Raw genomic sequence first — 13,993 nt, 5'->3', positions numbered from 1 at the left:
AAGAGAGGCCCATTGGACTTGCAAACTTTATATGCCCCAATATAGGGGAATGCCAGGGCCAAAAGAATGGGAATGGGAGGTAGGGAAGTGGGGGGCGCTATGGGGGACTTTTGGGATAGCATTGGAAATGTAATTGAGGAAAATATGTAATAAAAATATTAAAAATTAAAAAAAAAAAAGAAATCCTTCTCCACTCTTATTTCTTATTGCTAGCTTGGGCCTCCCACTCAGTAAAATGTCAATTTATTGTATTTTGTTGTATGATAAGGAACCACATGAAGGTGAGGGTAGAATTCAAGAAAAATAAGGGGAATGCAGTACTCTGAAACTAACAATAACAGAAAGTCCTGGCCACCCAGAGGCCCAAGGGGCTTTGGAGAAAGCAAGCATAGCAGGTACCTAAATGATTCACTCTCCTAACGGTTAAGTCCTCTTGTGAAAGAACACAGCAAACCCTTGGGAGTAACCTGACAAGGAGAGAAATGGAGAATAACTATTTAAAAAAAAATAATAATCTCAACACAACTGGGAGTAGAAATAAGATAAACTCGAAATATGCCTAGATAATTTAATATGTTCATCACCGTAAGTTAGGGAGGAAGTAGGGGATAAATGGCTATAGAACCGAGGAAGATGCTTCCTGGTACTTTTGCCAAGCCAAGGGGAGAGCTGAGGACAGAGACACTCCGAACCCACCCAGACTGTTTAATCTAAATAACGGCAAATAACGGCATGATCCGTATTTTTAGTGCATCAGTAACATTAACCAAAATATGTTACGGGCTGGGCATAAAGCAAGCCTCAGTAAGCTTCAAAGGACTAAAGCCCTGAAGTATGTTTCTTGACCATAATAGGATTAAAGTAGAAATCAATGACAAAACAAGTAAATGGAAGATCCCTAACATTTAACCATCAAGCTAGAGGCTTTTTAAAAACACAGAGGAAGAAACCACAATGGAAACTGTTTTCATTGAGAAATGGGGCAATGATCAATCAACCATGTCTCCAGCAGACAAAGAGGAGGCGGCATGACATCGAGATGAACCAGGCATTTAATCATTTCTGCCTTAGAAATCATGAGCTTGTCCATCTTTGGCTACAGTGCTAGACCTGGGAGCCATCTAAGCCATACCAATAGCTCTGTCTTTACACAGTTCCCAAAAGTCTGGCTTGGGCTCACTACTCTCCCCTGCACTGCACAGCTGTCAGTGGACTACCGCACAGTTACCCTCTGTCTAGAGACAGCTTTCTTCAACCTGAGAAAAAACAGAACTCTCCTCTCTGTCCGCCCAACTATCTCCAGCCAGCTCCACCCTTGTATTCCTGCTTCAGTGACTGATTGAACCTTCAGCCTTCTATACATCTCACACTTCTTTCACTCAGCTGCTCCTCAGAGAGCTTCATCTCCTCCACTGAATCTTTGCCAACTTTTCCTCTGGTGCCATCTCCTTCTCCCTCAAGAACGTATCATCCCATTCCTTTCTGTAAGCACTTCTCGTGTTGTATTATAATTACTGAATGTGCAGGCTGGAGAGATGGCTTGGCACTTGTTGCTCTTGCAGAGGGCCCCGGTTTCATTCCCAGCAGCCATTCAGCAGCTCCCAGTTGTCTTAAGCTCCAGTTCCATGGTATTCAGTGCCCTCTTCTGGCCTTCATGAGCACTAGGCAGACAAGCAGTACACATGCATACACACAGGCAAAACACCCATACACATACATTGTTTAATTCTTCCCTTCCCCCCCCCCCCAGAAACAATGGTAACTCAATCTCTGGGCACAACCACTAAAACCTAGTCTTGTAAGCCTTATTAAAATCTGATTCCTCCAGTGGTAAATCCTTGCGGATCTGCCATGATACTGCAGAACTCTAGCAGCTACCCCTTACCCTCTTACCCCTCTGCTGTCCAGTTCCCAAAGGGACCTAACTCTCCCCTGCTTCCTCTCTTCCTCCTTCCAACAAAAGTCCCGCCTACTCGCCCAGCGATTGGCTCCTTTATTCATTAGGGGATTGGTTTACAAAAAGCCACCTGAGTATGTGACTCATTCCTCATTCCAGACAGCCTCTCCCAGGAGAGCAAGCAGCACAGAGCCATCCGCAACATTTCCCCCTTTCTATTCTAATAAAAAACAAAACCTTTCTCTCAATATAGAACACAGCTATTACCATTTTGCAATTTATAAGGCATAAGAGAGACCTAACATCCAGTCCATCATCTTTTTCATTAAGATAGAACTTTATCATTTATCCTAAATTAAAAGACTTATCATTCTACACCTGACTCATATCCTGGCTTTAAATGGTATACCATCAGAAAATTATCCTCGCAGATCTATTATCTCAAAGTAAATAGCCTGGGTTGACTATGAAACTATAAGTAATTTTTCAACCCTGTCAGATATCCGAGAATGACCAACATTAACTGAAAATATATAGAAAGCCTAACACAGCTTCCAGAACTGAAAAAAACTGTAGAGACAGTGCCTACCTATACAGCCCCAATAAGTCAAAAAGATGGAGCAGGTCTTCAGCCTTCTGGCCCAGGAGCATCTGACAGACCTAGAGAAACAGGATATTAAGGACTAGCCTACTCTGTCTTGGCAGAATTAAGCTGTCCTAAACCTGTAATTATGTCCTCTCTTTGGACAGTATTATGTCTGTAGATGAAAAAAAGACTATTCTTGTCTAGTGGCTATCTCACAACAACTGGAGTAACTCATAGATGCTGAATTTCTTCTTTGAATCCAAGACAGGAAAAGTTGTCAGGAGCAGACTAGTCTCAACAGCAAATGAATAAATAACATTAAATGTCAGATTCTGTGGATTTCTGACATTTTTGAAAACCAACTATCTATATAAAGTAATCTGGACTGTTCTCCATTAACTACTCTTAGCTATTTCTAATTCTAAGTCTCTGAAAACACCCTAACAATAAACTCAGAGCCATGAATTTGCTATTCGGTCCTTAACTCACAGGCTTAATCATCTCAGATCAGTTTACAATAACAGTTACAGAAGGACTGGGTCTAAGCCCTGTACTTTTAAATTTTTTGTATCAATAGAAGAAATTTATACCAATGAAAACCTTGATTTTTGCATCAAAGTAAATTCTGTACCAAAAGAAGAAACTATGACTTCAACCTAATAACAATTAAAAAGATTTCTACAAAATGAGATTATGGCTATGTAATCAATTCTAGCTATTCCTCCCTGCCCAATTATGATCATTTCTATATTCCCTAGAAAGACAACCTATAGTAACCCCCTCCAGGGAGCTGGGGCAACAACTCTTCATAACGTCTTCAAGATGAATATGGGTGTTGAGATATTTTTAAGGGGGTGAGGTAGGGGAAATGGGGGAGTTGGTCAGCCTTTTAAGAAGGTCACACCAATGATTGTGTTAGTCTCTGATGTCTGTGTCCTGACTGGATCTGGCTGAAAGTCCAAGACATCAGGAGTTCAAACAGGTCAGTTCAGCATATTTGACAATGAGACTCACTAAGGCTGTATATTCTGTAATGTATAAATCTCAAAGCAAAATTTTAGTATCATCAAGATAACCTTTTTGTTTGATTCTCTGGAATCTAGTTCTTCAGGGGGTCTCCCTCTATCAAATCTGATCCATATAACTCTGGAAGGTATAAATACGTTAATCACTTTTTCCAAAAACACAAAGACAAAACCTTTTTCTCAAATCAGCATATCCTTAAGCCAGTAACCAGAAAAAAATTATTTTGATCTTTCTCCTAGAGGTATAATATAACCACAGAACTCAACATCATACCCATTTTGAAAACTAAAACAATATAAGACAAATGAAGTAAACTAAGATACTGTATGTGCCTATACTAGGCCTTTCCTATCTTGCCAAGCAGAAAGAGACAGTCAAGATTCCCGTGGAGCCCACGTTAGCAGAATATGAGCTTTCTGTAGCTAGTTCTATACTATCTTTCCATTTGGCTCTCTGCCCAGAGCCACAGACATATTTTATTAATACCTGTATAATATCTGTCTGTTGAACTCTCTACCTGGAGCCACAGACATAGATAATTAATACCTGTTCAAAGCAGGCAATGATTATCACTGCACTCTCTACTCTGGAGTCAGAGACTAATATCCCCTATCCTAGTTCAAATTAAAATAATCCAAAACAAATGAAGTAAAACTAAAATACTGTATGTGCCTATTCTTAGGTCTCTTCTATTTTGCCATGCAGGATAATAACCCATAATTCCCGTGGAGTGCACATTAGACAGAATTTGAGTATCCTGTTAAGATGTACTAGATAGAGCAATATATCCTTATACCATCTTCCTGTTCCACTCTCTGCCTACAGCAGCCATCTTGTTATACTATCTATCTGTTTGGCTCTCTGCCTAGAGCCACAGACATTATTTTATTAATACCTGTTCACTGCCCTCTCTATTTGAAGTCAATGACTAATTTTCCCTATCCTAGTTCCAAACCACAGGCAAAATTCCCCTCGTGATTCAGACAAAATCTGTATATAAATCTATCCTAAAAGCAAATAATCCCAATTTTATAAATGCAATCAATTTCTGTTCCAAGAAGTAGGCAACTTCAATTCTACAGTTCTCTGATTCAGAGCAGCCTGCACTCCCCACAGCAGGAGACTTCAGAGTCTGCCAGCAGTTTGTTTCAATTCCTGTGCTTGAGTCCATGACTAGTCTCAAGTGACTTGTCTCAGTGCTATCCAGCTACTCACTTAAAAAAAGAAAAGAAATAAAATAAAACTCTAACTCTCAGGCTAATAATCTTAAACTTCTAGTGGATTCTTGCCCAACACATTGGTTCACCACCTGCTGCAGGAAATATTTTAAAAAGAACGAACCGCACACCCTCCCGGGATTGTGCCTCTGCCCCAAGCAGCCTCGCTTTTATGTCATTAGCCTCTGACTCAGATCTCCACAATCTCTCCACCCAGCTCACTAGGTTTCCACCAATCCTATGCTTCAAACTCCCCACGGCCTTTGTGTTGCACATCTGGCAAACCCATGCTTTGCCGCTGTACCTTTCTCTCTTGAACCAAGACCAGCTGCCCGGTAAAGGAAAATGCAACACAAACTTAGTTCAGAAACAATGGTAACTCAATTTCTGGGCGTAACAACTAAAACCTAATCTTGTAAGCCTTATTAAAATCTGATTCCTCTGATGGCGAATCCTTGCGGATCTGACATGATACCAGGAAACTCTAGCAGCTACATCTTACCCATCTGCTGTTCTGTGCCGAAAGGGTTTAATTCATTTTAAAATTGGTAATAAGTACTTATTGGCTTTCCTATTTAAAAGCTTGGGATGAAGCTATGTGAGCATGTTCTACGGTTACAGAACACAGCAGTCTTTCAGAATCCATTTTCAGACTTTCAAGTCCTTGTGTTCAGAATAGTCCCTTCCCTGACTTATTTTACCAAGAGTACACTGTGTCAGGGCATCAGCTAAAGAGACATATATGTGTATGGTCAAAACTAAGCATCCTTTGAACACTATAATAATATTCAAGTCAATATAAATAAATCTGTCTCTAGATATTAATGTTTGTACTAGAAGTAAAGATTTGCTTTAGAGCTATTTTGGGTTTGTGCTGGCTTGTGTCAAATAAAGCATATTACAGAGTGGAGAAATGAGTATTACCAAGAAGCCAAGATGGGAAATGTCAAACAGCAAAGCACAAAAAACTTCAAACACAGCTTTTTTGCACACTTGAAAATAAGCTTGTCTCACGCTACTGCTTTAACAAAACAAAAACCACTGTTGAGGGCCAGCAAGATGGCATGGGGTAGGGGAAGTGCTTGCTGCTAAGCCTGAAGACCAGAGTCAATTCCTGGACCTACATGGTGGAAGGAGAAAACCAACTCCTAAAAGTTGGACTGAGATCTGTGCTCATGTTCACACTCACACAAAAAGTAATAAGATACCTTTTTAAGAGGACTACTGAACAACTTAAATATTTCATATAATTGATCATGGCTGCAGATCCATTTGATGTCATGCATAGTTCCTGGAAGAGTACTACACAAATATTCACAATGCTCTGACTAAATATCAGAGGGAACTTAAGTGTTTCAGAACAAATGTATACCTTTCAAATAGACAGGCAAAAACATATTCCTGAAACACAATGAAATATTCAACCCCATTAGTTATCCCCCATCATATAAAACTCTATTTTCATGCTTTTATTGTGAGAATGATGAACTCCAGTCACTGAACCAATTCGTTTTCTGCTTCACTAAATAGATCAAATGTATGGACATGAAGCTTTAAAAAAAAAAAAACAACAAATTTATTTCCAATTCTTGTGATTTTCATCTAATTATTCTTCAAACATGGCCACTACAGTTTACTACACATTTACCAGGACACCATGCCTCTACTAGAGTCCTTAATTCATGAAAATCTTACCTTAATATTGTATTCTTTTTGTCAATTTTTAAAAATATCAAAGGTACAAAATCACTTATTATGAAATATGTTATCAATGTAATATGACATATATAATGAAAAGAGTCACAAATATAATCACAATATTCCCTTACTTTTGGCTTTACTGGTTTTAGTAAACCAGTTCACAGAAATCCCATAACTTATTCCCCAATAGTTTTTGAAAATCCCATTCCCTAAACTATATTACACTCCTTTTAACTAAAAGGTGTAACTGCTTTTTCTGTCAGAAAAGCTAACTTGAGTGACTAGTCTGACAGAACAGATACCTTTGTTAATAGCAAAAACCTAAGAATTTGACAAAAATGTATTAAATATAGACTAAAGTATTTTCTCAAAAATTTAAAAAATGTATTAGCAAAAGTACTTTGAAAATAATAATTTTAGTTTACCCCCAAATCCTAGTAAAACACACTAACCAAGGAGCCACCAAGAAAAGAACTGGTAAAGCCATATGATAAATTATAGCGAGGTGATTTTGACGACCCTCTAAGAAATTGAGACACAAATGACTTCACTAAGCCAGCACACCATTCTTCTGCAAGTCAGGTGGCATCTGTCTGTCCTGATTTACTTCTCGTTGCTGTGATAAAGACCATGACCGGAAGGAACTTGATGAGAAGGGTTTATTGCATCTCACAGCTTTGAGCCTCTCGCTGAGGTAAGCGAGGGCAGAGATTCAAGCAGGAACCCGAGGCAGGAGTTATAGCACAGGTCATGGGGTTGCACAGCTTACTAGCTTGCTTTCCATGACTTGCTCAGCCTGCTTCCTTAAAGAAAATGGGACCACCCACAATGGGCTGGGCTGACCCACAACCACTATCCAAGAAAATTCGCCACAGACCAATGTGATGGAGGCAGTTCCTTAATTGACTTCAGTTTGTATCAAATTAATAAAATCTAACCAGCTCTATGTCTGTTACCAACAATATTAAATAAGACCCGAATCAACATGCCAATTAATATAGATCAACATATTATTGTTGACATATAATTTAGAAGGTCTGGAAAGATGTAATTGACATTGCTACATTGGATGGAATTGCTAACACCAACAATAATTAACATTCAACTGGGGAATAGGAGTCGTATTAATAAGTTAATTAATATTAAGTAATATTTTGCTGAGAGAGTAGCTCAAGTCATTAAAGAGTATAGCAAAGTGTTATCTTTGACACTGATGTCATGTTGAACAACCAAGTACTATAATAACATAAAGGTTTAAAGGGGGGATTGTTGCAGAAAAGTAATATAAAAATAAAGCTTCTAGGAGAAAAGGCATATTCAGATAAAAATCATAATCCACCTAAAGCTGGAATACAAACTCAGGGAGATAACGGTGTAAGGACTAGCTGATGGCCAAGAGCCTCCAGTTTTTCCAAAACACAGTGGCAAACCAACCACTGGGTCCTCTTAAGAGACATGTTCAAAAGAATATGAAACAGAAATCATCTAAAATGTCAGCGTTTACAGTGTAATAGAAACAATACCCTTTGCTACCATTTGTACCAATAAGGAAAAATTCTACGTAGCAACCTAAAAATGTATAAAACATACATCCTTGCAAATCCTTTTAGCAGATGGGGAAAATGTCTGAAGACCTGAAGACTACTGTTTAGTTTTCAAGAGTGTTTTTCTTGGTAGAGGATGAATGTTTTAATCATCACTATATCCTGTGCCAAATATAGTATTTCAAACTCTAGATATTCAACAAATGTTTGACAAGTGAACAAGTGATTAGTTTTAAATTAACTACTGTCTTCTAAGATACTGTTTTTAAGCCATGAATGGTAATTTTTCTGCATCTTTTGAACACATACTATCTATGGACATGCTCATAAGTGAAGTCATTTGAAACAGATCTCTTTAAATGAGGTGGTTAAGGTGGAATGTAAAAATCAATGGGTAACAATTTATGCAGAAGAAACCAATACAGGCTTTTCTTGAAGAGAAGCTTTTTGTTAATTCTAAGTTAAGAAATTGAAAGTCAGATGCAGTCACAGGTGTGAATAATCCCGGAAGGGATGCCACAAGCTCCAGGCTGCCCAAGGCACCACTGCAAGACTTTATATCCACACGCACAAAAAAAAAAAAAAAAAAAAAAAAAAAAATCAAATAATTAAAGAAAGCTACATGGGGTAGTCCACACCTTTAATCCCTGCAGTCAGAGGCAAGTGGTTCTCAGTGAGTTTGAGGCCAGCCTGGTCTGCATAGTGAGTTCCAGGCCAGCCAGGGCTACATAAAACCCTGTCAAGAAATATAAAGAGACAGGGCAAGCGTGGAGGTACACCTTCTAATCCCTGCACAGCAGAAATACTGAAGGTAGAAGGATCAAAAGTTCAAGGACAGCCTTGGCAACATACAAAGCTTGAAGCTAGCCTAGACTACGTGAGACCTGCCTAAGAGTAGCCGTCTACTCTAGAATAATTACTACTGCTAGAATGATTTCAGTAACCAGAATGAGCTCATTTTAGGAGTACAAAAACAATACTGCTGAGTATTTAACTGCACTTATATAACAAATATGGAAATAAAACACATTAGCTAGATCCATATATTGTACAAAATTGCCACAGATAGCTATAGTCAATTACTATATGTCTCTTGGATGAAATTTTTAATTAAAGGAATTCAAGGCTAAAACCTTCCAAATGAAATTAAATTTAGAAAATATTTAAAGTAGGAAGTTTTAATCTTACTTTCCAGAATATTTCTTATTTAAAAGGATTGCTCAAAGGTAATACTTCTATGTTTGAAATAATAAAAAGTAATTAATCTTACACGAACCCATTTGGCAACTCACTGTGTAGACCTGGCTGTCCTGGAGCTTCCTATGTAGATCAAGGTAGCCTAAAGTCACAGAGAACCTTCTGCCCCTGCCTTCTGAATGCTGTGTAGCAGCATTTTAAGGAAACACACACACACACACACACACACACACACACACACCAGGTGTAAGAGTTAAAAAATAATTATCAATGCCAGGCACGGTGGCATCACACCTTCAACCCCAGCACTGAATGACTGCACTAAATAAAGAGACCCTGACAAATAAATAAATAAATACATACATACATACATAAAATGTTGCTATAACAATAATTTTAATTAGATTGTTTGTAAACCCCTGAAAAAAATTGAATATTCTGCCCAGATACTTCAAGATCTTCACCAATCTCAACACTGCTGTATTTCATGTATATATAGTAAAAATGCTTGTAGTACAGATTAGAGACCATGGATCCTGTTAGTGAGCACACTAACTTTTACCCCACTTGGCACTTGGTTCTGTGAACCTTCCTCAGGACACAATCGCAATGTTAAAATCAACTTGGACTTCAAGTTGAGCATACCTTTGTACTTTGAGTCCTACACAATGAAAGCCCAAGCTATTTGACTTTTTATCAAGTAAATCGGAGTCAGTCACGGTAGCTTAGTTACAGTCAGTCACCAGCTGTCAACTGCTCAGAACAGGCTCAAATAAAACAAGAGCAGAGCATAAGCAAGCTGTTTCCACCTCTTCTGTGATCTGTAAGCTGCTTGCCCACATCGTCCAGCAGGTCTCTCTGAGCACCTTCTGCTTTGAGCTGCCGATTCTATTAAAGTCAAATTGTTTTGAGTTTTTATTTTAGCAGCCACATGGACAAGTTGGCTCAGTTCAGGGTTCGCAAGAGTGATAGTTCTGGCATTTTAGAATGCATATTGTTTTGAGATATTGTGTGCTGCAGACTGTCGGCCACGTGAGCACCCTAGTTCCATTGATGTCAATAGCATCCCTCTCCCTTGGTTCATCTCAGGTATTGCCAAAGTCCCCAGGGCAAGAGGAATCACATCAGGTTGAAACAAATCGTTCAGTGACACCACTTTTGCTTTGTGTTGTTTTTGTATTAAGGGCTGAATCCAGGGCTTCGAACATGCTAGGCAAGCAATCTCTCACTGAGCTTCATTTTTTAAGAAGAATGTATAACTTAGAGCAGATTAAAAAACAAATGTATCAACAACATATATCTTAAGTCTATGTGCTCCTGATACAAATCTTTCTAATGATTTATCTGGCTATAGCTGTTCTGGAATCTTATTGTTAAAGTCTTTAATACACACAACAAAGCCGGGAGAGCCGCAGGTCTAATACTCTGCTATAGGTCAAAGTAGCCAGTGAATTCCATGAGGTTCAATATCTGGTAAATACAGAGACAAAGCTAAACCATAATAGTTATTCTCCGTTGAAACAGAATTCTGAATGTTTCCTCCCCAAAGTCGCATGACTATTGCTATTATGGCCCAATGACAATCTTGAAGTCATAAAACATGTATAAGAATGAAAATCATTTTTACTGCTTTTATATAAAAATATTTAGAAATAGACATTTTATATGTTCATGAACAAGAAACTGATAAAATAAATTATAGGGATAAATGTCTGAAATGAATAACTAATTTAAGTGATCATAAAGGGCAATATTATGCTAATGTCACCAACCATGGATACACTGATAAATTACAGAAAAATAATGATCCAATTTGCACAAATACATACTTGTACAAATAATTACCTGTATAGTTAGATATATATAATCTGACAGAACCAATACAGAAAACTGATGATTATTATTGATTGGTGTGTTGAGGGCTGTTTTACAGGATTCATTTCTCAATTTTCTAAGTAATAAACAGCTTATGCAGGAACATTTTATTGTCTGTATAAACAGATCTGTTCCACACACACAGAAGGAAAAGCCTGTGAAGTCTACAGAACATGGAACGGTGGTGAAGGAAAGCCACAGGTTGAGAGAACTGTCTCCAAGCTCGTTGGTTTCTGAGATCCAGTCCTACTGAGCCAGCTGGCCCCATCTATGATGATGTCACAGTGATCCGTCAACTATGCTGTGGAGTGATAACCTCCTTGCTGACTGACCATTTGTTTCTAAACCCTTGAGATGCCACTCCTACTGATTAAAGCATACAGATAAAGAATTTACAAGTTATAGGCTCTACCCCATCCGACGGAAAAGGATGCTAAGCAGGGGTTGCGAGAGTCCGCTGGTTTGTTTGGGGTGGTTTGGTTTAAGCTTTTTTTTTAGACAGATTCTCTCTACATAGAGCTGGCTATACAGGAACTGCTATAGACCAGGCTGATCTTCAACTCACAGTACTGGGATTAAAGTTGCCCAACTTCTTTTTTACCGTTTACATAAATGGCCTTTTCCCCCTTCATATCAAGCTTAGTAAAGGTACTATCATGAAAGCCAGCAAAGCAATTGCAGCCTCTTACAAAAACAGTCTCCATGAACTTTGACCCAGTAAGCCACTGAACGCTTGTTAGGTACCCAGTGATGACAGGCACCAAAGGACCGTGCAGACAAGACAAACAGGCATACAGTGCGGGAGAAGAAAAGTCTACAACTTCAGTTTGTTTTTCATGTACTTTGTTCTCCTGTCACACTGCTACGAAGCAGTGACAACTGAGGACAAAGGGCGTCTGGTCACGTGCTGGAATACAACTGAGAGTCTTCCCAGCATCCACATTCACCCATCACAGCCTGCTGCTTTCTGTGCTACGGCTGTGGCCTGTGTATGACCTCTGGTTCCAACTGTGCCACTCTCACCTTGAAAGCCTTAACCTTACACGTCTGGATAGCCAAGAGTTAATCTTTCACTCTGTCATAAGGGCTCTTCCATGTGCCCAGGTCTCTGGTGAATACACAAGTTCTCAGCTTCAGTGTCCCTTGTTGTACTGAGGCTTATCAGTACAAAACGAAATTTTTTTTCACTTTTTTAAAAACCTCTTTTCAATTAAATGTCCTATCTGCTGACTCATGGCTCTTATAGTTAGCTAGAGAGTATAAATAAATAAATAAATAAATAAATAAGTCTACCCAAAACTGCTCAGCCTCAAAGCCTGGCAGATTGTACCACATTCTACCCTTGACATCTGCCTTCTCTGATAAGAGTGTATTATCATCTGGACTGGTGAAATGATGGATTTATTAGATGAAATGACACTGTCTGGAGATGACACACACAAGGAGGTGAGCCTAGTGAGACAAAGTAGATTCTATATTTGAAAAGTAGGTCTTATCCCCGATTCCCCTCTCTCTGCCTCCCTGAGAGAGCAGCTTTGCTCTGCTAAGTCCACTTGTCATCATGAGTTTCTGCCTCACCACAGGCCACAGTGATTGAAGTATTAAGCATACACTGAAACATCTGTAACTTCCAGCCAAGAAATCTTCCCTTGTTTTAGGCTGCTCTGTGTGTGTGTGTGTGTGTGTGTGTGTGTGTGTGTGTGTGTGTGTGTTTTAATGTTGTCATGCAGATGAAAACTGAGTAACAGAGTGGAAAGCAAGTACATGCTCTAGAAGCTATAATCGAGGACAGGCAAGTTTTGAATCGTAATTTCACCTTGTGATCCTCGGCAAGGCACTTTTTCCCCCCTTTCTGGGACTCATTTATTCCGACTATAGTATAGGGTTTTAACTAAAGCTATGACTTTCAGTTCTAAGAGTGCTTGAAACCGAGTCTTCTGTTAAAATTGGGAAGGAACATGGGCACAGGTTCTCCAGCAAGATTGTACACGTGTCTATGCCATCACGAGCCCTGGTTGGCTCAGGACACAAAACCAAGCTCTCCGGAGTCAAAGATCAAGGTCAAGCACGAGTCTAAACAGCCCCCAAAGGCTGCTGCATAAACCTCTCAGTGTCCTAGAGTCTACGTGAGGATTCTTGTACTAAAATCTCCAGTGGGAGAAGAAAACTGTGTTCCTAGGCATCAGAGACCTTAGTCCGGACCCCTAAGGTTTCAGAGTGGAGCCCAGGGGGCGCCAGCGCCTTGCCCCACATCACAAAGCAGGGAGGGCAGCCGCAGCGGCAGCAGCAACGAAGGCGGAGGGCCCAGTTACCTGAGTCGGTCGCCCCAGCGTGCAGCAGCCTGACCTCCAGCCGCTGCTGGTCCCCGCCCGGCCTGCCCCGCAGCACCTGCCGCAGGAGCAGCCGCACGCGCCGGGAAGCCACGTCCCCAAGGCCGCCCGGGGCTCCTAGGAGGAGGAGGCGTGACTGCATGGTGCAGGAGGCACGCGTGGGACCTCCAGGGGCTTCGGACAAGCACAGTCCCTGGACCGGGCAGGAGGCGGTGGGCGAGCGGGACAGGAAGCGGCAGGGAGGCGGGTCCGCCGGAAACTCCTTCCCCCGGCTCGCCGGGCTCCGCGGGATGGGCCCGACCCGGGGCGGAGGGCAGGCCGAGCGCCAGCCGGTAGGATCCGCTACACCGGCACGGCACGCCGCCCCAGGCATGGTCGCCCCAGGGACGCCCGGAGCTGGGGAGATGCCAAAGACCTTTAGCACAGTTGAGCGCATGCCCTGTTTCTTTCTTGGCTGCTAGCCTACTGTGTTATGATGCACTGTGGGCTTTCCCCTCGATACTGCTTCGGATCTTTTTTCAGAATGGAGAAAATATTCAAGAGATTCTGGAACTTCACCTATTTTAATTCGTTGTCATCTTCCCAGGGTTCCCACACTACAGGCATTGAAAGCCTTAGTT

At 40.5% G+C, this 13,993-nt stretch overlaps 1 protein-coding gene across 1 annotated transcript in view; it reads right to left on the bottom strand.

Moving 5' to 3' along the window:
• The window catches only part of Vwa8 (von Willebrand factor A domain containing 8), a 321,037-nt gene extending 307,281 nt beyond the window's left edge, over positions 1–13,756 (bottom strand). Inside the window, exon 1 of the mRNA XM_021181216.2 lies at positions 13,356–13,756. Coding sequence (XP_021036875.1) covers positions 13,356–13,746 — 391 coding nt within the window. The 5' untranslated portion in view covers positions 13,747–13,756. The remainder of the gene's footprint in view (positions 1–13,355) is intronic.
• Between the last annotated feature and the right edge of the window lie 237 nt (positions 13,757–13,993).

Source organism: Mus caroli, chromosome 14, assembly GCF_900094665.2.
Source record: "Mus caroli chromosome 14, CAROLI_EIJ_v1.1, whole genome shotgun sequence".
In the NCBI taxonomy this organism is placed as follows: domain Eukaryota; kingdom Metazoa; phylum Chordata; class Mammalia; order Rodentia; family Muridae; genus Mus; species Mus caroli.
The sequence above is the reverse complement of the archived record's forward strand: the minus strand, read 5'-3'. Positions and strand labels throughout refer to the sequence as shown.